Source organism: Benincasa hispida, chromosome 8 (assembly GCF_009727055.1).
Source record: "Benincasa hispida cultivar B227 chromosome 8, ASM972705v1, whole genome shotgun sequence".
NCBI lineage: Eukaryota > Viridiplantae > Streptophyta > Magnoliopsida > Cucurbitales > Cucurbitaceae > Benincasa > Benincasa hispida.
This window is the reverse complement of record NC_052356.1, coordinates 57,856,602-57,880,640: the sequence shown is the minus strand read 5'-3', so window position 1 is coordinate 57,880,640 and position 24,039 is coordinate 57,856,602. Positions and strand designations below refer to the sequence as shown.

General features: G+C 36.2%; 2 protein-coding genes and 1 non-coding gene across 3 annotated transcripts; 2 read left to right on the top strand and 1 right to left on the bottom strand.

Moving 5' to 3' along the window:
- The first annotated feature begins 940 nt into the window (after positions 1-940).
- LOC120083727 lies at positions 941-4,820 on the top strand. Its single transcript, XM_039039581.1, has 6 exons — positions 941-1,170; positions 1,264-1,334; positions 3,800-3,848; positions 3,956-4,062; positions 4,235-4,317; positions 4,434-4,820. The coding sequence occupies exons 1-6, from the start codon at positions 1,122-1,124 to the stop codon at positions 4,654-4,656; spliced, it is 582 nt and encodes a 193-aa protein (XP_038895509.1). The 5' UTR covers positions 941-1,121; the 3' UTR covers positions 4,657-4,820.
- Positions 4,821-5,793: 973 nt separating this feature from the next.
- LOC120082633 (UPF0426 protein At1g28150, chloroplastic) lies at positions 5,794-8,335 on the top strand. The gene is made up of 3 exons (XM_039037884.1): positions 5,794-5,989; positions 6,096-6,263; positions 7,993-8,335. The coding sequence occupies exons 1-3, from the start codon at positions 5,945-5,947 to the stop codon at positions 8,164-8,166; spliced, it is 387 nt and encodes a 128-aa protein (XP_038893812.1). The 5' UTR covers positions 5,794-5,944; the 3' UTR covers positions 8,167-8,335.
- A 4,499-nt stretch (positions 8,336-12,834) lies between these two features.
- On the bottom strand, positions 12,835-12,941 carry LOC120084265. The gene has a single exon (XR_005483630.1). It is a non-coding gene; the product is annotated as a small nucleolar RNA R71 (small nucleolar RNA).
- Between the last annotated feature and the right edge of the window lie 11,098 nt (positions 12,942-24,039).

Here is a 24,039-nt window from a genome sequence, read left to right as displayed (position 1 = left end):
TAAAACAAACAAATGCCAACAAGAGCGTAGCTCATTTGACATATTGTTCATACTATCAATCTCGTGGTTTGAGGTTTGATTTCCTCACCCCACACTTTAATTACAATATTTTAAAAAAAAAAAAACTTGTAAAACAAACCCGCCCTACAATTTCTTGTCCCATAAGTTTGGGTTTCAAACCCCTTCTCTCAATTGATTGTGAGATATTATTTACACCCTAACTCACATCAACAATCCAATATAGTTATCCATTAAACAATATCATCAACTATTCCAACTTTGGAGCCCAAAACCTTTTGTAAAATCTTTTAGTCATTTAATTAAAAGAGTTCAAATATACATCCAGGCAGATTAATGCACAAATTCGAATCGAATAGTTGATCAATAATATTTAGAGAAATAAACATGATAAGTGATTTGTTAGACACCATGATCCATAAATAAATTGATATTTTTTTTTTTATCATGGATTTGAATTACACTAAGAAAACATTAGAGCGATGGTAGATGACTAAATTTGAATGATCATCGTAAAATAGGTCAATCGAATTTTTTATTAAATTAAATGACAAGTGAGAGAATGGAGAGTTGAATCTTAAAAAAAACATATGCAAATATAACAACCATATCAAAAGTATCGATAGATATAACACAATGCAAAAGAATTTGCAAATATAAGAAAAGTTAGATTCAACTCACAAAGTCTAATATGGTCTCTCGCTGGTAGGACCAAATTAGATTTTGCTATATTCGTAATTTTTTTTAAAAAACAAATTACGCTTAAAGTATTGTGCATTGCAATTTGCCATTAAAAACAGCAGATTTTCAGTTAATCCAATCTGAATCCGTAGTGAGTTATGGGCCTTTACCAGAAAAGCCCGATAATTTTGGGGAACAGGGCGTTGAACCCAAATCCAAATTACCCTTCTGGAAGATTCATTGCTTGTTTGCTTTCCCTCGCACGAACGCAAACGCAATCGCAAGTGATTTTTGCTTTCTTGCTTGTTGGTTTCGCCGGTCAATCAATCTTTCTAAGCGACAAGGAATCAGGAGGGAGGGAGCCTGCCAAAGGGGTTTCCTCTGGGTTTCTAGTTCGAGCGAAGCAATCGAGATTAATAGCAATGGCTGGGAAAGAAGTTCGCGAATACACCAATCTCTCTGACCCAAAAGGTACCCACATTTAATTATTATACTGGACCTTTGATCCTTGTTCTTATTTTTGTTTTTCTGAGCCGCCATTCCCATTGCTGTTTATAATTGCAGACAAGAAGTGGGGTAAAGGGAAGGATAAGATAGACGATGAAGATATTACGTTTCAACGAATGGTTGCGAAGGTTAGCGCAATTTTGCCTCAACCACGCTCATTTGCGCTCTTTCTTGAACAATAAGTTTCCTTTTATTTAGGTTCTCTATCTTTCTTTGTTTATCGTATAATCATTTATCAGTTTATTGAGTTAACATTTTTCCGAATTGGGCTGAGCAATCTCAAGCTGTAACTTGAGAGTTAGTCTGTTGTCTTAACACTCTTACTAGTTGTACTCGGACATTGCATTGATTACATAGAAAAAAAACGGAGGAAATTGACTATCAGCTTGATGATTTTCATTACTGTCCTCATTCTTCTACATAATCGTAATCGATCCAGAGTAGACACAGCACAAATGAATCCCTCTTTTCTTCGTAAAAGTGAAACTCTTTAACGGATGCTTTGTTTGATAACAATTTTGTTTTTTTTTTTGTTTTCTGCAAATTAAGCCTATTTCTTTTCGGTTTCTTACAACGGTTTGCATCTTTCTTAAGTTGAAGTTTTAGCCAAATTCCAAATTCCAAAAATTTATTTTTAAAAACTATTTTTTGTAGTATTTAAAATTTAGTTTGATTTTTGAAAATATTGGTAAAAAATGGATATCAAATCAAGAAATTTAGAGCCGGAAAAAATGTTTATAGGCTTAATTTTAAAAAAACAAAAAGTCAAATGGTTACCGAACGGGACCATAATAATTTACTTGTGATGTGTGAAACGCGTATTGACTCAATGTTGCCCTCCTTTCAAAGCTTGGCATTCAAATACCGGTAGATGGGAGACAGGGTAGGAAGTATGGTGTATAGCGTAGTTTCATACTTCTTCTTTGGATGTTTTGGACCATTGATTACTATGAGTTTTAAATGTTGTTTCACTCTCTAGCTCTACTTTCAAGTTTTCAACTTATGTCTTCAAGAAAGACTCAAGAAAGTGTTAAATGCTGTCTTGGAGCTAGCGTTGAGTGGGCTATCTGCTAAAGCTAAGCTTCTCCGATGATTAGTGGGGTGGGTCATGATGAACAGTGAAGTAAGGCTCGAGCACTCTAGTTGTAAAAGGGGGAAGAAAAGTTTGTAGTGTAGCAGTAATATGATCAATACAAACTGAGAGGGTTCTATAATCTATGACTTATGATAAGACCAACCAACTTAGGGAATGGTAAGTGACAATATACTGTTTATTCCTTCCCTCACAATTCACTGATTTAAGAAACTGTTTTTAAAATTTGTTGCCACATTCTGTTTATCATAATCTACTTCTTGACTTTCTTAGACGGAGACAGATTTGGATAGGCATTTTGGATAGAGCTTTCATGTTTCTCTGAGTAGCCAGCATTTCTTAAACCTGGAATTTTAAGGGTAAAATTCTCATAGATAGAACATTTAACACTTAACAGTTGACATTGTGTGGTAGAGTCAGCGCATCATTTGACGAAGCTTTAAATTTCCATGTGCTTGAGCGAACTCGTTTATCCTTCTGTACTAATTACATCTTGCAAAGAAGGTCAGTTCCCAAATCTATTTTCCTATAAGTATGAGCAGAAGGATCATACTGGTTATCTCAAGCGTGACCTAAAGGTTGGTTTAGTAATGGTAGGTCCCTGTCCCAACTCCCAACCAATTGGTTCCCTGATCATTACAGAGATGTATCTGCAATATTGATATTTTCGTTAATTTTCCAAAGCTGTTTAGACCTAAAGCTTATATGTGTTTGGGAATATATCCTGGCGGTCTAGATTTAAGTTTTAATTTTCTAGCCTTGATTCATGGCAAGTTATTGTTCCCCCACTTCCTCCCTTTTGATCATTTTCATATTCACCAGGAGATGTATAGTATTTTCATTGATTAAATGCACATTTTTGTGCTTGTCAAGAAAAACTTTTCTCCTTCCCCCCTTGGGTTTTGAACCACATCTCATTTCATGTAGGAATTATTGGCCTTCATATGCTGTTAATTGAAGTGACTGTTTATTAAAAATATCTGATACGTTGTAGATTTAGGTTCTCATGTATTGTAAATATTGTTCTGTTGAAATAACGGATAAAAAAATGAAATTAAAAAAAAAAATCGTTCTTTTGAAGTATCCACTAGGTTGTTTCTTATTGCTCTCTTTATTCATTTCTTCCTTTGACCTGTGGTGTTAGTGGTTGTGGGTTTCCATTGGTACATCCGTGATTGTGTGTCGCATTGTGAGACAATGCATTTATCCTGTAGGTTAAAGTAAATTGCCTTGGTTAGGGTGGTCAAGCTTTCATCAGAGCATTGGCCATTACACACACTTTATTCATTTCTTCCTTTGATCTTTAGCATTGGTTATCTGCAGGTTTCCCACATTTTCTCATTATGCCTTTTCTGTAGTGTGTAATACTTGTTATACTTTTATGGTTTTCCATCAGTCTTAAGTTGCTCGGTTTCTCTTGTGAGATCCTGAGGAAAGTTTTCTAATAACATGCCCTGGCAGGGATCTTGGCTTTTCTTACCGGGTGGCTGATACAAGCAGATGCAAGAGGTTGCAGGAGAACGTGGAGGTTACCTTCATGGACGAGGCGGTAACCCTTTCTTTCTCTGTCTCCACGTGTCTTTGTGTGTACATCCCCTAACAATTCTTAATATTAGTTTTGGATTCTTAATGTTGACTTGAGTTTGGAGTTTGCAGCCCTGGACAGTGATGATTTGCTCTATCTTAAGGAGCAGATGGAAGCAGAAGAGGATGCAGAGCGCCTCCTTAGACGCACTGAGAAACGAGCCTTTGCAGCATTCAAGATATCCTTTTTCGTAATGAAAACTTGTAGTCATGCAATTTAAAGATACTCATGTGATGATAGCATTCAAAGTAGCTATGGTGGTTTTCTTTTTCCTTCTAAAAGATTTCTCCTCTTGGGTAAAATAATCTCTCAACCCCTCATGTTGTCTCATTTCCTTAACAAATGAATACAAAGCTGCTAGTTTGGCTGATTCTGCACCTGCATCCGTTCCCTTGGCGCTTCGTGTTGAGCCAAAGCCAAAAAGTGGAATCAGGTCTCTGTCTGTATGATTGCAGCCCAATTACACTTAATGTTTTCTTATGGATCGGCCTGGTTGCCTGTGTACTTCATTTATATATGTAATCAAATCAATGCTTTTCTCGATTGCAGACAGCAAGATCTATTGAAAAGAGTAGTGGAAGTTAAACCCAAAAGGCCCAGAGTTTCAAATCAAGCAGATTTATCAAATCCCAAGCATGACATTGACGATGAAAAGGTGAAAGAGAGTCCCTCAGTGAAAACAAACAAAACTGAAGGCGAGACGGAAGCTGAAAATCCTGTGAAGAGTTTACTAGGTTTGGCATATGCTAGTTCTGATGATGAGGACGAATGAAAGAATGTTTGTAGGTTTCCATGTAAGATAGTTCAGAGTGTAATATTAATATGTAACTTAGAAGTTTTGACAGGATCCTCACTTTGTTTTAAATTTTGAAGACTGTAATTAACTGTCGAGTCCAGCTGGTTGGGTTAATGAAATTAGTTGTGCTCCATTTGATAGCTGTTATTCATGTACTGCATGTTTGGATAAAGTACTTAATAAAAAAAATTCACTCAAAAATATTCTTTAATCACTTTGAATATTCAATTACCATTATTCTTTAAAAGTGGTTTCAAACATCTCTTTGAATATTCAATCTCTTCATTAAAATTGTATTTCTAATATAATTCACTCCATTTATATGGTTTAGCATTGATTATAATCTTTATGTATTGTTGAGGGCTATCATAAAATTAAGCAGTTTCGAGCATAATGGTAATTGATAAGTCAATAGACATAATTGACATGTTTTTTTTGAGATGATATGTAACGTGCTTTTTTTTCCCCACAATATAAATATAAATATATAGACTTTAGTAGATGTTATTTCAAAAATATGTCGTGGCATTCAATCTTCTTTTTGGGTTGTTGTGTCAAATTAAGGCTTTGTTTGATATTGTTGTAGCTTTTAAAATAATTGTTAACGGCTGTGTTTTTAGAAAAATTAGTTACATTAGAATTTTTGGCAAATGAATACAAAAACATTTCATTTATTTTAGATATAATAACTAAAGTAGACTTACAATCAACTTTTTAATCTTTAAATATTAAGGAAATAACTTTATTTGAAAAAATAAAAATAGTATATATTTTTTAAAAAACAATGCAATAAATTCATAAAAATATAAAATAAATTTGATTAAGTGGGAAATAGAAAAATATATAAAATAAACCTTCTTTTCAAAACTATAAAATTGAAAACTAAATATTAATTAAAAAATTGATCTATTTTTAAAAAAATCTAAAAAAAATTAGAAGGATATGCTTTTAAAGTCCACTATTTTTTTAAAAAGTGATTTTAACCGATTTGATTTAAATACATGCAAAAAGAAAAAAAAAAATTAAGATTTGTTCTAAATGAGTTTTTGACATAGGTAACCCAACGCCAATGGTAGCCAAGTTAAATGTAGATTAAAAAGACGATGGACATGTGCCTGTTTCTCGAAATGTTTGGTCAATTGCAAGAAGAAAACAAGCGAATTGAAGACATTGTCTCAACTGGAACGCAATATCTTCATCGTCTTCTTCCGTCTCCAGTCAATCAGAAGCAGCTCTGCTCCATTGGCATCGTCAGAGATTACCCATGGCCGCTCTTCTTCTTCACTCCTCTTCGGCTACGAGCGTTCTGGTATGCCCATCTCTACAGTCTTTAATTGCTTTCGCTCTTTTCTATAACTTCCCTCTTATTTCTCTTCTTCGATGTTCTCCATTTTCCTCTTTGATTCTATTGAAAGTTTGGAGAAATGGGGAAATTAAAGGGACGGAATCATCATTCCATTTTATCATCCGACAAACCTGTGCGTGGTAACTTTCTTCGTCTCCGCTGCAACAATCCTACAAATGGCATCTCTGCATTTTTCTTCAATCCAGTTGAGGATCCCGTTCTCAAAGAAGCTCTTAAGGTATTCAATTACCTCTTACATCAAAAAACCTTCCTGGGTTTTGGCTGTTGTGTTGATTCGCTTAGTTTCTACTGGATTAAGGTCTTGATTAATGAGTATGTTCAAAATATGGAGGATTCAATTAATTTCCCATTGTATTCCCAAAGCACTTAAAAGACAGATTTACTTTGATAACCAATTGCCTTTTCGAGTAGAGTTACAAATATGGCCTACAAGTGCGAGTTAGGGTAGATGGATGGATGGATCTAAATTTTTTCTAGTCATGTCATGTCATGTTGAAACTAATAGAACTATGCAGGACCATGGGGAAGATTTTTACAGTATAAGACACTCAAGTTAACCATTCCATCTCTCTGACTCTGATGACAACGACTGCATAACATAAGTATTCTTGAGTCAACTTTTATAATCTGCAAACAATAATCTCGAACTAACTTCAAAGGAGAAAAAAATGCCTTTATGATCTGGAAGGTTGTTTATCGAGGAAATTGTATAAAGATGTTTATAATTTATAAACTCTAAGCAAAAGAGAACTTCGACCACACTCCTCACTCCTAGGGGGCGGGGAGTAATGCTCACTTTAAAGAAAATTTTGGCAATTTAGTATTTTCTCATCTAGAGGATATTAAGTTGGCATCACTTTCACAAATCCTTTAAACCATGCTTTTCACATTCATGAATCTATATTGGTTACCTTACTGTAGAACCAAAATCCTAGAGGATGAAGATAATAAGACAGGTTGTTGTATTGGTTTCTTTGTTTCCTGCTACCTCAGTGTGACAGAGCATTCACAGATGAAGCTAAAAAGTATACGCCACTCTGGCTACTTATCTCCGAGAAAAAACCTCCTCTTATAAAGTTTACTTGATTCATACTACACAAAAGACTGAAACTAAACACTTTTTACCGTACACCGGCCCCTGCTCTGATTTTCCCCTTGGGTTGTGCCACTATACTACTCGGTATTAAAATTCTACCCATCAATGAAATCTAAGTAGAAACTGCCCCAATGGATGCCCACAAGATTAATGAGTCCTGTTCTGGCTGAAAGAATCCAGTGTTGGTGCTTATACACATTTGGTTCTTGCTGATATGTCAGGATACTATTTAAATTGTTTTGAGTTTGGATAACTTCTTCTGATTCTTTCCTTGTTGTTTTGTAAGATTAAAATTTGCTAGAAACCTTATCAACATCTCATCTCTAAGACTCATCATTGTCACCATGTTGCATTTGCTTTCACACTCGTGATATTGCTGAACTGACGGTTGGCAAAAGGCTCATTTGAGATACTGGACGTATTTTGATTGACTTTTTAAGTGCTTAAACAATCCAAACAAGCCTATAATGTTGGTTGTTTCCAAAATTCTCACTGCTATGGAGACTGCTGAAGCCAAAAGTAAATGTTACTTTCCTATGCCAAATACATTTCCATAGAATTGAAGCAGTCCCAATCACTCGTTGCGACTGAATGTTTGAGTGTCTATTGGTTTTTCATCATTTATTACTAAATAAGCAATCTCAGTTCAAATTCTTACCGTTGCATTAGGATTCTTTGTTGGTATGGTTCCTTCCGAACTATATAAAATAAGATGTTGAGGCTTTGATTAGCTGGGAAGCATGAATTCTTTAGATGAAAACACTCACTTTAATAACTTTGATTTGCCCTTGTCTTTTGTAGTTCATATCAAAGATATCATGTGAAAGTAAAGTAATTTGAACTGTTGTAGGAGCCAGTGGCCTTTGCAGGTGGGCTATTTGCTGGACTTCTAAGGCTTGATTTAAACGAAGATCCATTAAAGGAATGGGTTAAGAAGACGGTGGAATCAGCTGGACTCACGGAAGAAATTGATACTCAAGGATCTGTACAAGAGGATGGTCCAACCGAGATCGAGATCGAATAATCCCATCAATATGGACCTAACCTCCTACAGTTTGTTCTTATTTATTCCAATAATATATACCGATGGAAAAGTGGGGATGAAATGATATTAAATTTGATTTAGTATTACTACAGCTCCCTTGATTTCAAACAAGAAGTGAATTTCAATTAGGAGTTGACCATTTTTCGTATCCCAAAATTCTTCTACTTTTTTTTCTTGATTTAGGAGGAAATACTTCATTAGTGTTTTGAATTAATTAGTTGTTCTAAGTTGAATTAATATTTTTTCATAATAATTTATTTAATAAGTTAGTTCCATACTAAATTTAAAATTTAATTTATATCTAGCTATTTGATGAAAAGAAAATCAAGAAACTAGCCTATATGTGAATTATCTATGGTGGGTTATATAGACCACAAGGAGATGGCTGTAAAAGGAAAAGTACTGGTCAATTAGTGATTTTTATTAACATCTAACTTGTGAAATGACTCTGGATAAGTTGTCTTTCTACCTTTTAGACTACGTGCAAGGCACATGGTAAAATATTTATTAGTTAATCTTTAGAAAAGGTTAATAAAAAAGGAAAATAAACCATAGTTTAAACTCTAATTTCAATGTGGTTTTTTTCTTTCCAGATTTGATTTAAGATTTGAATCTAATTTCCATGACAAAAATTACACTCCTAATCTTAGGTAACTCCTATTTCTTTTTTTTTTTTTTAACTCAACAACAATTATCACCGATGAAGTACAAATACTTCATGTGAGACAAATAATCAGTATCAAACACGTATTTGACACGCGCGATACTTTTCAGATACGTATTTGACATGCGATTTGACGTATCTATTTCTACGTGTACTTTTTTTTTAAAAGAAAAAGGACAAGCAAATCTAATTTTTTCCAATCTAAAATTAGACAATCTATTTAAAAAGCTTACTACTCGAGTATAAAACTAACTAAATAAATAAAAGACCAAACCCTAGAATCATCCAATTTTCATCTTCATATTTAAGTCCCACAAAGTCCATTAAAATATAACCATGGTTATCTTCAACAATTCAATAAAAAGTTCTTCGTTTATCCTCATACTTCTCCCTCTAATCTTCTTCTTCTTTACAATATGAGTCACTCTTCTATTATATTTTATTAACTATTGTACTTAACATCTTATATGTTGTTTTTTTGTATTGAAATTTCAGTTTTGTATTCTATTTTGTGCTATTGTTATTAACTTGTATGCTAAATTTATCTATATTCTAGATTTTTTTTAAGAAAAAGAAAATGTATCTTCAATGTATTAGTATCCTTGTTTTTAGAAATATATATATTAAAAATTAATAAAAAGATGACGTATCCTTAGACGTATACGTATCTTAATTTTTTAGAAATTGACGAATCGTCGTATCTGACCGTATCCGTATCGTGTAGCCGTATCTGACCGTATCCCTATCGTGTAGCCGTATCTGTGGCTGTGCTTCATAGGTTATTACCTCTAAAAAGAAATTATGATAAAAAAATTTGTGTTAGAAAATTAACACACCTACTATTGGCCATCATTAAAATTTAAATAAATTTTACAAATTTAATTAATACAAATTTTTTTAATAATTTGATAAAAAAAATTGTTTCTTTTCTAAACGAAAGCAAGGAAAAATACTTATATACAATTTTTTTAACATTCACTATATTTTCTTCTTGAACCGAGGTGAGAATATTATGTTCACTCATACCAACCAAAATGTTCCTTCCTGCATTTGAATCAATAAAAATCAATAAATTAAGACCATTCATTATTTCATGCATTAATTCTCTAAAAATTATTTTAAATGATAAAATTGCCGAAAATATTTTCGAACGTAGAAAAATGATAAAATAGATTTTTTTTAATCATTTTATTACATTTACAAATAAGTTGTATTTAAAAAAAGATGGAGAAATTTCCCTACGCATCTCTTTTAATACATTTTCTCTTTGTGTCTGTATATATTTATTTTTTGTTATTATAATTGCTTCATACACATTATGTAAAAATCTATGCTATTTTTAACAATTCAAAGCAGAAAAAGCGGGATCAACCAGTACACCAATATATCTTAATTAGGTTGACACATGACACATCTTGGTGCTATCATTGTGCACAGAGTGCAAGAGTGAGATATCATTCAATCCAGGAAAATACAATGAGTTAAGTACATCAAAAGGAGAGGCTAGTTGAAAGCCTTCCAATTAAAAGTAATAGATGATATCAACAGCAAAATGAAGGAAAATTATACAAAATGACCCAAAAAGCAAAAACTTTTCTATGACTGACCTCTTTCTAAAATTTGTTTGTTACTGACCACTTTTACCCTCAATATTAAATGCTTATGACTGACCTCTTTCTAAAATTTATTTGTTACTGACCACTTTTACCCTTAATATTAAATGCTCTATTCCCATGTGTTTCTGATAATGGACAGAAATGCACATTATAACAATGCAAAGATATAAAACAATGTGGGAATGCGACGGTAAAAACATGTAAAATCGTGTCAAAAAGCATTAAGTTGAGAACATTGTGATTGCATGCGCCCATCGCATTAAAGCAGCTAATTTATTTATTTTGTGCAGGAAAATGTGATGGCGCAAAGCAAATTGTGATCCAAGGAATTCGGTGCCCGAGTGCATTAGAAGATTGCGACCACAAAACTATGTGATCGTATGCGCTCACAAAGATCTGCTCAAGTAGATGGCCGCATAAAGACGGCGCATCAAGATGAGGCATAATAACTCATGATGGGACGGAAAGCTGACGACAGCCGAATCCGAATTTAGTTGACAAGCCATTAGCGACATACTGTAGCAAGTACAATAAACTTTTCGGTGACCATTAATCGGCGCATCAGACAGAAGAATTAATGATCGCCATCATTGCAATCATTTGAGAGAAAAGTTCTTCACCTTAAAGCTTTATAAATACCAAGGGCCACCTTCGTCAAAGTAGTTCCAGTTCGGAGCTGTGGAGCTCGAAATATACATAGTTCGCCATACTCATAGAAGATAGATCATAGATAGTCGTAGTCTGCAATTCTTATACTTAGAAGGTGGAGGTGAACGAAGAGAAGAAGAAGCCAAAAGATCATTCCAGGTTAGCTTGAGAGACTATCGAGAAGTGCTGAGAACGAAGAGAGGGTTGATACTTGCGAAAGCAAGAACATTCTTTTGGGCAGAGTAGAGTATAACACAGTGTAAAAGTCTCGGGGAGCAAGACATTGCTACCGGGCGTTCTATCCCTATTTTACATTGTCGTTTTGTATTCTGATTTATTTATAAAATGGAATTTGCATCTCTACATTTGTTCTATCTCTTCACATTGCGCATGAGTGCCTAAATTTCTGAATGGGTTGAGAGGCACTTAGCTAGCATGACCTAAGATCTTCATTTTATGCAATGATCTTGTCTTATGTATGCGTCCATCACTCTTTAGAGATACTTGAGAGAGTAGTCTAAAGAAAGAACCTAGACTTGAGAGAGTTAGGTTAGAATCTAGGCTTGAGAAAGTCAGATTAGAACCACATGAGCAAGAGATAGAGACTTAGAGATAAGTTTTATTTGCTATCATACATCGCACGCACCCTAGAAATAGGATATGATAGTATGCGGTCACCTTGTATATGTGTGTATCATTCGTCATCGTATAGACAAGAATAAAGGCTTAGACATAAATCTTATAGACATTATCATATACATCACATGCGTCCTAAAATTAGGAACCATGGCATTTGCATTGAGAGATGACATGCTGTTGTATGTGTGTAGCATGATCACTTAACTTGAACGCAATCTTAGAAAGTGTTAGCTAAGTCCTTTCTCAACCCGTTCCCCCATACTCATTGTAACTTTCGCTGTCATTAACTCTTTACTAAATTCTGCTGCATAAGATTTATACTTTACACAACATACCAACCAAATATTTGTTTTTGTCACCGCAAAGGAACCAAAAATTTACCATCGCATATTGTCTCAATAGTCCTTTTGTTCGACCCTAGACTTACCAGGAAACCTAGTAAGGTTTATACTTGGATTTTACTAGAAAAACTTGCATGTGCAACACATAGTTCACCACCGCAATTTCACATCATTATTTCATCACATTTATAAGCCATCAAGTTTTTGGCACCGTTGTCGGGGACTATGACAGTATATATCGCGCTAATGGTAATTTTTTTGATTCACTTTGCAGCTTTCAACCTCTGTGCACTGCCTCTCCATTGGTAAGGGAAGAAACGGGCATCGTATAAGCGAAGGACAAGTTCCTGAGCCCAACTACGACCCAAAAATTGAAAGAACTTTCCGAAGAAGAAGAAGAAACAACCGCCAACAACAGCAAGATAGAAATCCTAACATGGCGGAGCAACCAGAAGACAGAGCATCAAACGCAAATAATATCATGGCAAACCTCATTCTCTTGGCGAACGATTGCAATAGGCCCATCCGGGACTATGTGTCGCCCAGCCTCTATGATTTCTCACCCGGAATCATGAGGCCAAATATCACAGCTGAGGAGGTTCGACTAACGCTGTTCCCATTTTCATTGTGCGACCAAGCAAAGAAATAGGCCTATTCTCTCTAACCAGGGGATATCACATCTTGGGAACAAGTAGTTGAAAAGTTCATGAAGAAGTACTTCCCCCCAACGGAGAATGCAAGAAGGAGAAAGTTGATCACAAATTTTGAACAGGATATTGATGAATCACTCAGTGGTGCCTGGGAGAAGTTTAAAAGACTAGTGCGAGATTGTCTACACAATGGCTTACCCGGTTTTCTCCAAATGAAAATCTTTTATCATGGGTTGAACCCTGCATCGCAGACGGCTGCCAATGCGGCAGTAGCTGGAGGTTTGCTAGACAGAACGTATGACGAGGCGAAAAATATCCTTGATCGCATTTCGAAGAATCACGAAGACTCGAGGGAAAACGATCAACGACTTAGAATTAAAGAAGGTGACGCAAATAATGGGGCCATCACATCCCTACAAAATAAAATGAATGCGATGATGAATCTAATACAAGGCATCATAATCAGTGGCCCAAGAACGCATCGAGGGCAGGTCAACACAATCGATCAAACGAGCGACGTTGTGCCACTTGCAAAGAAGCCCATCTGATGGAAGAGTGTCAGAAGAATCCACAATCTGTTTACTTCATAAAGAATAATCCTTTCTCCAATACTTACAACCCTGGGTGGAGAAACCACCCTAATTTTGCATGGAAAAATCAACAACAAAATTTTCAACCCATGGCACAAAAAGAAGGGCTGTCAGGATTTTTCCCATGAACAAATGGTCAATCACAAAATCAAGCTAGCAGTTCACAAATGCTGCAATCTTCATCTCTGGAGAGCTTACTAAAGCAGTATATTGAGAAGAAACAGTACTCCAGAATCAGGTGACTTTAATTAGCAATCTCGAAATTCAGATAGGACAGATTGCGGGGGAGCTCAAAAGTAGATCGTAAGAGGCATTACCAAGTTCAACTGAGCTCCCGCGTAACTCAACGAATACGAGAAAGGAGCAATGTCAAGTTGTGACTTTGCGAAGTGGAAAGATAGTACAGAAGAGAAGAAAGAGCCAAGTCAGGCTATTCCAGTTGCGATGAAACCCTAGATCCCGTTGACTCAAGAGGAACCAGAAGTTGCGTCCACTTCTAAGCCTATGAACCAGGGAGCCGTGAAAATACAGCTGCCACCATTCCCTCAGAGACTTAAAGAAAAGAAAAATGATGAAGTGCAGTACCATCGCTTCATGGACATGCTGAAACAGTTATATGTCAACATCCCCTTCATTGAAGCAATTGAACAAATGCCAAAATATACAAAGTTTTTGAAGGACATGGTGACGAAGAAAAGAAGCACAGGTAAGTTTGCAATCGTGGCGTTAACGAAAAGGTCAAAAACCATTATTCCACTGAAAATGCGCGACCCTGGAAGTTTCACGATACCCTACTCAATTGGCGGGATATACATAGGGCAAGCGCTTTGCAATCTCAGGGTCAGTATCAACTTAACGCCCCTTTCAAATTTTAAACAGTTGAATGTGGGCAGTTGACGCTTATGACGATGACTCTTCAATTAGCCGACAGGTCTCTTATTCATCTAGAAGGGAAGGTGAAGGATGTTCTGGTCTCGATTGACAAATTTATCCTATTGGCAGACTTCACCATCCCCAATTATGAAGCGGACAAAGATGTACCCATCATTCTGGGACGACCATTTTTATCCATTGGTCGCACTCAGATTGATGTGTACAAGGGAGAGATCACGTTGTGTGTGAATGGAAAGAAGCTCAGGTTTGACATTATTAGAGCCATGAAATACCCGAAAGAGGAAGACCTAACAGATTCTGACAATGAACCCAGCTACTATGAAGAAGAGAAAGCTGAAGATGGAGATGAAGGAGAGGATGCTACCGCATCCATAGTAACCTGCAATATGATCGAGGAAACAACAACCAAGGAAGAAAAACTGACATTGAATGAAGAGAGAAAAGCACAACAACCATCCTTGGAACAACCACTCACTATGGAATTAAAAACCTTGCCAAGCCACCTGAAGTATGCTTTTCTGAGGCAAAATGAAACTCTACCAGTAATAATTTCCTCTGCACTTCAAGAAGAACAAGAGCATGCGCTGCTGAGCATCCTGAAAAAGTACATAAAAGCAATAGGATGGATACTAGCAGACATTAGAGGAATCAGCCTCGCATATTGCATGCACATGATACGTCTCGAGGATTATAAAAAAGGGTCGATCGAACACCAACGCAGACTAAACCCTGCAATGAAGAAGGTTGAAAAAGGAGATAATCAAATGGTTGGACGCAGGCATTATTTATCCAATCGCCGACAGCACGTGGGTCAGCCCCGTGCAATGTGTGCCAATAAAGGAGGGATGACGGTAGTCTCAAATGCAAATAATGAATTAATACCAATGAGAACCGTCACTGGCTGGCGGATTTGCATGGACTATCGCAAACTGAATGCGGCAACGAAGAAGGATCATTTCCCCTTGCCTTTTATCGACCAAATGCTAGACCGCTTAGTAGGAAATGATTACTTCTACTTTTTGGACGATATGCAGGCTACAACTAAATCATGATTGCTCCTGAAGACCAAGAGAAAACCACATTCACCTACCCCCACGGAACATTTGCTTTTCGCCGCAAGCCGTTTGGACTATGCAATGCGCCGAGCACGTTCCAGAGGTGTATGATTGCCATCTTCTCTGAGTATCTTGAAGATTCAGTTGAAATTTTTATGGACGACTTCTCGGTGTATGGGAAAACATGTGAAGTCTGTCTAAACAATTTGGAGAAGATACTGAGACGATGTAAAGAGACGAACCTTGTGCTAAACTGGGAGAAGTGCCACTTCATGGTGAAGGAAGGTATTGTGCTCGAGCAAAAAGTCTCCAAGGATGAGCTGGAGGTGGATAAGGCAAAAATTGAGGCCATTGAAATGTTTTCACCTCCAACAAATGTGAAGTCTATCAGGAGCTTCATGGGGCATGCAAGATTTTATCGACGTTTTGTGAAGGACTTTTCAAAGATTGCTCGACCATTGAATGCGTTATTGGAGGATGAGAGAACTTTTGACTTTGATGAACAATGCCTCAACGCATTCAAGATATTAAAGAACGCATTGATAACCGCACTTGTGTTGATCGCACCAGACCAGACAAAGCCATTTGAGTTGATGTGCGACGTAAGCGGTTATGCGATGGGGGCGTGCTAGTGCAAACGGAGAAAATAATGCTACACCCCATTGCATATGCGAGTAGAACCTTGAACCCTGCCCAAACAAATTACACTACCACTAAAAAAGAACTTCTTGTTGTGATCTTTGAACTGGAGAAATTCAGAGCTTACTTGCTGGGATCCAAAGTGATCGTGCACACCGACCACTCAGCAATTAAATATTTAATGACAAAGAAAGATGCAAAGTCGAGGTTGATTAGATGGATTCTCCTCCTTCAAGAATTCAACATGGAAATCATTGATCGCAAAGGGACAGAGAACCGGGTTGTGAACCACCTATCAAGATTAGAAAATTCGAAAGTTGACCGCAACCAGTCGGAGGTGAACGCAACCTTCCTAGATGAGCAACTGTTTAAAATTGAAGAGTTATCATGGTATGCAGATGTGGTCAATTATCTGGTTTGTGAACAATTTCCTGAGAACTACACAGCCCACCAAAAGAGGCGGGTTAGACACGAATATAAATCATATTATTGGGATGAGCCAAATCTTTACAAGAGGGAGTTAGACCAGATTTGGCGCCTATGCGTACCAGAAGCTGTTTACCAGCGCATACTATCCAAATGCCATGACTCACCATATGGTGGACATTTTGGAGGTCAACGCATTGTAGCAAAGGTGTTACAAAATGGATATTTTTGGCCAACTTTATTCAAGGACACAAGAGACTACTCAATAAAATGCGACCGGTGCCAATGCACGGGAAACATTTCATGGAAGAATGCGATGCCCATGAATATCATCTTAGAATTGGAGCCATTTGATGTTTGGGGCATAGACTTCATGGGGCCATTTCCACCATCAAATGGTCACAAATACATTCTATTGGCCGTCGATTATGTTTCCAAATGGGTAAAAGTGGTATTGTGCATCGCAAGCGATGCGGCAGTAGTTTCCAAGTTCTTGAGGAAAAATATCTTCACTCATTTTGGCACTCCACGTGCCATAATAAATGATGAAGGCTCCCACTTTGTTAATAACGTCATCAACAAATTGCTGCTTAAGTATAATATCCACTATAAGGTCGCCACCGCATACTATCCACAGATAAACGGCCAATTTGAAGTGTCCAATAGGGAAATCAAGCTGATCTTAGAGAAGATGGTGAAGCCTTCATGCAAAGATTGGGCAATGAAGCTAGATGATTCCTTATGGGCATACAGAACCGCCTATAAAACACCTATAGGCATGTCCCCGTATGCGTTGGTATTTGGAAAGACATGCCACTTACCGCTTGAGTTAGAGCATAGAGCAATGTGGGCAGTGAAAAAGCTCAATTTTGATTTGAAGACAGCAGGGGAGGCAAGGAAACTTCAGTTGGTCGAGCTTGACGAATGGAGAACTCAAGTATATGAGAATGCCAAGATCTACAAGGAGCGTGCGAAACGTTGGCATGACAAACAACTATGATAGAAGAATCTCCAAGTCGAATAGAAGGTCTTGTTGTACAATTCTCGGCTACGACTTTTTCCCGAAAAGTTAAAATCACGATGGTCTGGTCCATTTATAATAAAAAAGGTTCGCATAGAGCGGTTGAGTTATCCAATGAGGACAGGAGCAACGCATTCAAAGTCAACGAGCAAAGAGTCAAAATATATCACGGAGAAGACTTGCATCGCGAGAAATTCTCAATGGACCTGAGGAATTCCGACTAAAAAAGAAGTGGGCAGTCCCTGTGAAATCATACGATTTAAACTCATCAGGGATGCAATCTTTTTGAAATATCCTTTGAAATCTTTAGTTCATGAACTCGCTCTATCTTTTTATATCCTTTATCCTTTTTATACCCTTTTCACACCATCAAGTTTGACCATCAATTTCAAAAAAAAAAAAAAAAAGAAGAAGAAGAAGAAGAAGAAAAGTTTTTAAATCTATCTTTTATATTTTTGACCCTCTCGATGTTTTTAGCAACGATCACAGATGGAGCAAATTTGGATGCGATCACAGATGATGCGATAACTGAAAAATGCAACTAGTTCGTTCAGCCATTGCAATCGAAGAAATCGGCTCGCCGTAAAGTAGGATGCGATCACAGATGATGTGGGCAATAGAGCAAATTTGGGGGTTGTATCTTGCTTTGACTTTGTTTATTCCAAATTTTGCATCCTCGCATCTCATTTTTAACTTTGATAATTTTATCATCACATCCTCTTTAGTTGGTATAATCATTAAATGTCAATTACTTTAGTTAGTCACCGCATTATTTTCCATACCAATTATGATTTCAATGATAAAACACTTCTCTATTTCTCATCGCATGTATTAGAATCAACTTAATTTTAGGACAGTCAATTCATAAAATATTTCTCGAAGTTAATGGTCCACCAGCTTTCTTTCAAACTGACTTTTATGAAACTTTCTAAGAGCATTGCATGAATTCTTTCAGTTTATCAGCAATGAGGACATTGCTGCATTTAAATTTGGGGATGTCGGCATTTATTACATTTATTTTCAACCTTACTACCTTTAGACATCTAAAAAAAGAAATAATAACGTTGAGATCGGATCCTACTTGTAGTTGGATGTTCGCATGATACCCGTGGGGGCAAGCCAAAACGAAGGTAGGAATCGTGATCAACGCATAAATAAAGTGATCGCAACTCCACTGCCAAATAAGCATGAGTTTAGACTGAGAAAAAGGCGCCCTGCTCGTAGTTGGATGCTCGCATGACACCCGTGGGGGCAAGCCAAAACGAAGGCTAGGCACTTGAATCGACGCAAGGTCACGGAAAGAATATCTAAACTATGCAAGGATAAAAGTCATTTGGAAACACCCCGGTTGGGAAAACTTTTTGAAATAAATCATGCGATGTCCTGGAAACAAGTGAGGTCTTTTTGAAGGTTAAACTTGCTGTCCCTAAGTCTTAGAAATATTTTAAGGAGAGACCTGGATAGAAACTAAGAAGATTTTGGTTCATAAGATTTGAATAAGATACCTTGAGAAATCTAGGTAAGGAAAAGGCGACTGACTCTCTAAAGAAAATCTTTAGTTTATGGTTGTGGACAAGCATTGTTTTAAATTTGGGGGTGTGATAACGGGCTAAAATGCACGTTATAACAATGCAAAGATATAAAACAATGTGGGAATGCGACGGTAAAAACATGTAAAATCGTGTCCAAAAGCATTAAGTTGAGAGCATTGTGATCGCATGCGCCCATCGCATTAAAGCAGCTAATTTATTTATTTTGTGCAGAAAAATTCGATGGCGCAAAGCAAATTGCAATCCAAGGAATTCGGCGCCCGAATGCATTAGAAGATTGCGACCGCAAAGCTATGCGATCGTATGCGCTCGTGAATATTTGCTTAAGTAGGTGGCTGCATAAAGACGACACATTAAGGTGAGAGCATAATAACTCATGATAGGACGAAAATCTAACGACTGTTGAATCCGAATTTAGTTGACAAGCGGTTAACGACACACTATAGCAAGTACACTCAACTTTTCAGTGATCATTAATTAGCGCATCAGACAGAAGAATTAATGATCGCCCATCATTGCAATCATTTAAGAGAAAAGTTCTTCACCTTGAAGCTCTATAAATACCAAGGGCCACCTTCGTCAAAGGAGTTCTAGTTCGGAGTTGTGGAGCTCGAAATATACATAGTTCGCCATACTCATAGAAGATAGACCATAGATAGCCGTAGTCTGCAATTTTTATACTTAGAAGATGGAGGCGAATGAAGAGAAGAAGACGCCAAAAGATCATTCCAGGTTAGCTTGAGAGACTGTCGGGAAGTGCTGAGAACGAAGAGAGGGTCGATACTTGCGAAAGCAAGAACATTCTTTTGGGCAGAGTAGAGTATAACACAGTGTAAAAGTCTCGGGGAGCAAGACATTGCTACCGGGCGTTCTATCCCTATTTTACATTGTCGTTTTGTATTCTGATTTTATTTATAAAATGGAATTTGCATCTCTACATCTGTTCTATCTCTTCACATTGCACATGAGTGCCTAAATTTCTGAATGGGTTGAGAGGCACTTAGCTAGCATGACCTAAGATCTTCATTTTATGCAATGATCTTGTCTTATGTATGCGTCCATCACTCTTTAGAGATACTTGAGAGAGTAGTCTAAAGAAAGAACCTAGACTTGAGAGAGTTAGGTTAAAATCTAGGCTTGAGAAAGTCAGATTAGAACCACATGAGCAAGAGATAGTGACTTAGACATAAGTTCTGTTTACTATCATGCATCGCACGCATCCTAGAAATAGGATATGATAGTATGCGGTTTTCTTGTGTATGTGTGTATCATTCGTCATCGCATAGACAAGAATAGAGGCTTAGACATAAATCCTATAGACATTATCGTATACATCGCATGCATCCTAAATTAGGAACCATGGCATTTCCATTGAGATATGACATGCTATTGTATGTGTGTAGCATGATCGCATAACTTGAACGCAATCTTAGGAAGTGTTAGCTAAATCCCTTCTCAACCCGTTCCCCGCATACTCATTGTAACTTTCGCTGTCATTAACTCTTTACTCAATTTCGCCGCATAAGATTTCTACTTTACACAACATACCAACCAAATATTTGTTTTTGTCACCACAAAGGAACCAAAAATTTACCATCGCATATTGTCTCAATAGTCCTTGTGTTCGACCCTGGACTTACCAGGAAACATAGTAAGGTTTATACTTGGATTTTTCTAGGAAAACTTGCATGTGCAATACATAGTTCACCACGACAATTTCACATCATTATTTCATCACATTCACAAGCCATCAGTTTCCTATGTCTCTTTTACTTTTCCTTCCAACAACAACAAAATTCAAATTCAAATTCGTTTAAAACTAAACATGTTTTAGCATTTTGCTTACTTTATATGCATGGTTGGAAAGAACGCAAAAAATCATATGAAAATGAGTGGTCATTTAGCTAAAACAGACTTGTATCCACAATGATAAGACAAAAAACAAAATTATCATTTGTATAGAAAATGTGTGCAATCGTGACATCAACATACACAATCTCACTTACATCAACAGACACGATCACTCAGTTCTCATTATGAATTTTATGCACGATCGTGCATAGCCCATTAAGCCTAGAAAATTAAAAAAAGGCCTTTCGACATAAATGGTCTTAAAATAAGGGGAAATTGTAAAGAATAACTCTCTTTAATTTCTACGTTACAGAAATAGTACACTTTTGAAAAACTCGTTTAAAGAGTTTTTCTCTGGCCATCTTGCTCAAGCTCGGCCCCGAGATTTAAATGTAACGTTACAACTTCAAATAAAGTAGTGGCGTGAAAGGATTAAAATACCCTCGATGCATTAGCTTCTTCACACACCGATTCAGTACACCTTTTGCATGCACCAATTCCCACTAATTTCTCACATTTCTTCTTCATTAGAGTTCTTTTAAATTTCTTTTGAATCTCGAAGTGATTTTGCATCTGTTCGTTGTTGGTTCCATTTGTTACATGAAAGGTATTTCACTAGTCTCTCCGTTTTAGTTAAAGATTTTATTTTGATGTTAGGGTTTAGAAGTTGTGTGAAAAGTTGAGAAATTTGCCCTCATTCTATGTTTATATGGACATTTTTTGATTACTAGGTTGTACATTTTCTACATATTCTAGACTTCAGGCCATTTAAGTATAATCTCGCTTGATTTCACTTTGAATCTCGATCGAGGTTGGATGAAGATGTCCCGAGATTCATCTTGTTGGGGTTGATGCCCTAAATCTCATAGGATTCTATAGTTTGTAAATGTATTGAACAAACTCATTGTTTATTTAATAAAATATATGATATTTTATTCCATATTTTAGTTGCATTAACCCCAAACCAATAAACTAACATCCAAGGTTATCTTGTAACTTAAACATGTATGTAGAGATATAAGGGTGGGTCATGTTTAAGTGATAACTTAAATGGTCTGTAGTAGATGAATAAGGTTGGGTACCTTATCCTGGTGACACTACGAGTATGACCCGTTTTGTATATGTTATAATTGTTGTAAAGTGCTACAAATGATCTAATCTTGATCATTAATGTATAGAAACATATGAGCGAGGATATTTTATACAAAGGAGTTTGTATAAGACTGAACCACGAAATGTTTGTCTCATTATATAACACCGCTTATAAAAGAGACTTACATTTCACCAAGATGACAATAGGTAACATAACCTGAATCCTGAGTGAGTTGTGAACTTCTGCTTATAAGGGCGGTCATTTGATTTGTATGGGTAAGAGTGGGCAGATCGTCGACTCAACAAGCCTACCATTTTGGGGATTCATCTGATTGGGGAGGTTGGAACATAGCTACACAAGAAGGAATTCACTTCTTTCCCGATGTAGGGGTAAGTAGATAAATTGCTCCCTTAACGGCTGATTCCGAGGCTTGAACAATGTGGTGCCACACCCTCTCCTGGCCCGAGAGAAGTTTAGTCATTGTTGAACTATGATCTATTGTTCATTAGGAGGATCAGTGGTACTTAAGGAGTTAGATGTAACTATAAGGCCAAAAAGTTAATTTTGTCCAACTGTACTTATGTGTAATTTATGAAGGGTCATTGTATTGTTGATTGTTTATATCCATTGGACATAGAAATATATCTATAGTGCGAAGAGTGCAGCTGTCGGTCTTTCATGAAGTGCCCGACAGTTAACAGATGGTGAATAATTTAATTAAAAAGTTTGATTAATTATTCATGTATTGTTAAAGCTTCAAGCTACAGATCCATGAGGTCCCCTTGGTAGCTCAATAGGATTAAATGAAAATCAGTTTTTGTATTAATTTGAATTGTTCAAATTATTAGAGGGATTTAATTATATATGATATAATTAAGTTATTTTAATTATTATAATAATTAAGTTATTTTAATTATGTGATATAATTATTATAATGTATTTGAGACATTATAGTATTAATAAAAGGAAATAAATATTTGAATATGATTCAAATATTAATTATATGAATTGGATTCATAATTGTTAAATTTAATATAATTATGATTTATATTAAACGCTATATGAGAGAGAAAAGAAACTATAGGTTATATTGTATGTTATACGATATTAAAACTATAGGCTATATGTTATATTTGGTATAACATATAATTTAATATATGTTATATATATATATATATCAAATATTATTTTAATTTAAAATGAGGGAGAGAATTACAACTCTCTTTCCCTATTTTCTCTCCACCCACGTAAATGGGTGATTGTTGTATTTTTTCTTTAGAAAGAAAGGAGAGAGTCTTCTTCTTTGTAACACACACTGTGAGAAAGACAGAAATTGTTATGTGAGTTTTGAATTGTTGGTGAACGTTCTCAACTCTTCCTTCTCTCTACTCAAATCAAACTCCCTCATTTCCAAAATAGTTAGAGCCCACCACTCAAGGGTTCTTTTCCTGAGAATACTGAGGAAACCATTGTGGTAGTGTTCATATACTATTCGAGGGATTCTTGAAGAAAGTCTTCAAAGGTATGGGTTTTTGAAACCTTAAATTTTTCCTTCGTTAAAGCATGTTGTAAATATATATCTTGTTCTTTATTTACTGTAAAAGCTTACATTCAATGATAAATGAGAATTGGGACGATCTTGCTTTCGCTCAAGGTTCTCTTCTTTTTGATTTCCTTCAATTGGTATCAGAGCCAGGTTTGCTGGTTTACTGATCCCAAATTCCATTTTTTTTATTAATCAATTTTTACAGTATTGGTGGGTTTTACTTATTTTGTATTATGTTTAAAGTTCATGCAATGAATAGGTTTAATATGAATGTGGTTTTGTTGATGGATGTTTTGGGATAGGATACTTAGTTTTAAGGCTTTATTTTGTTTACAAATTTGGTTTGTAAAGGCCCCTGTTTTGGGCATATACTTTTGCTATAGAGTCCGTATTCATTGATTTGAGTCACTCGTGTCGTTCCCGGGGAGCTTCGAAGAAGAAATTCAAGCAATGCTTCGATGAGAAAGCAAGCAGTTCTACAAGATTTTGTAGCTTTTTGCTACACGATTGTGTAGCTTTTGCTAAACGATCGTGTAGTTTTTGCTATACGAACGTGTAGCTTTTGCTACAAGATCGTACAGCAAGTTTATGCAGCATTTACAACTAGTTTGCTAAACGATCACTATAGA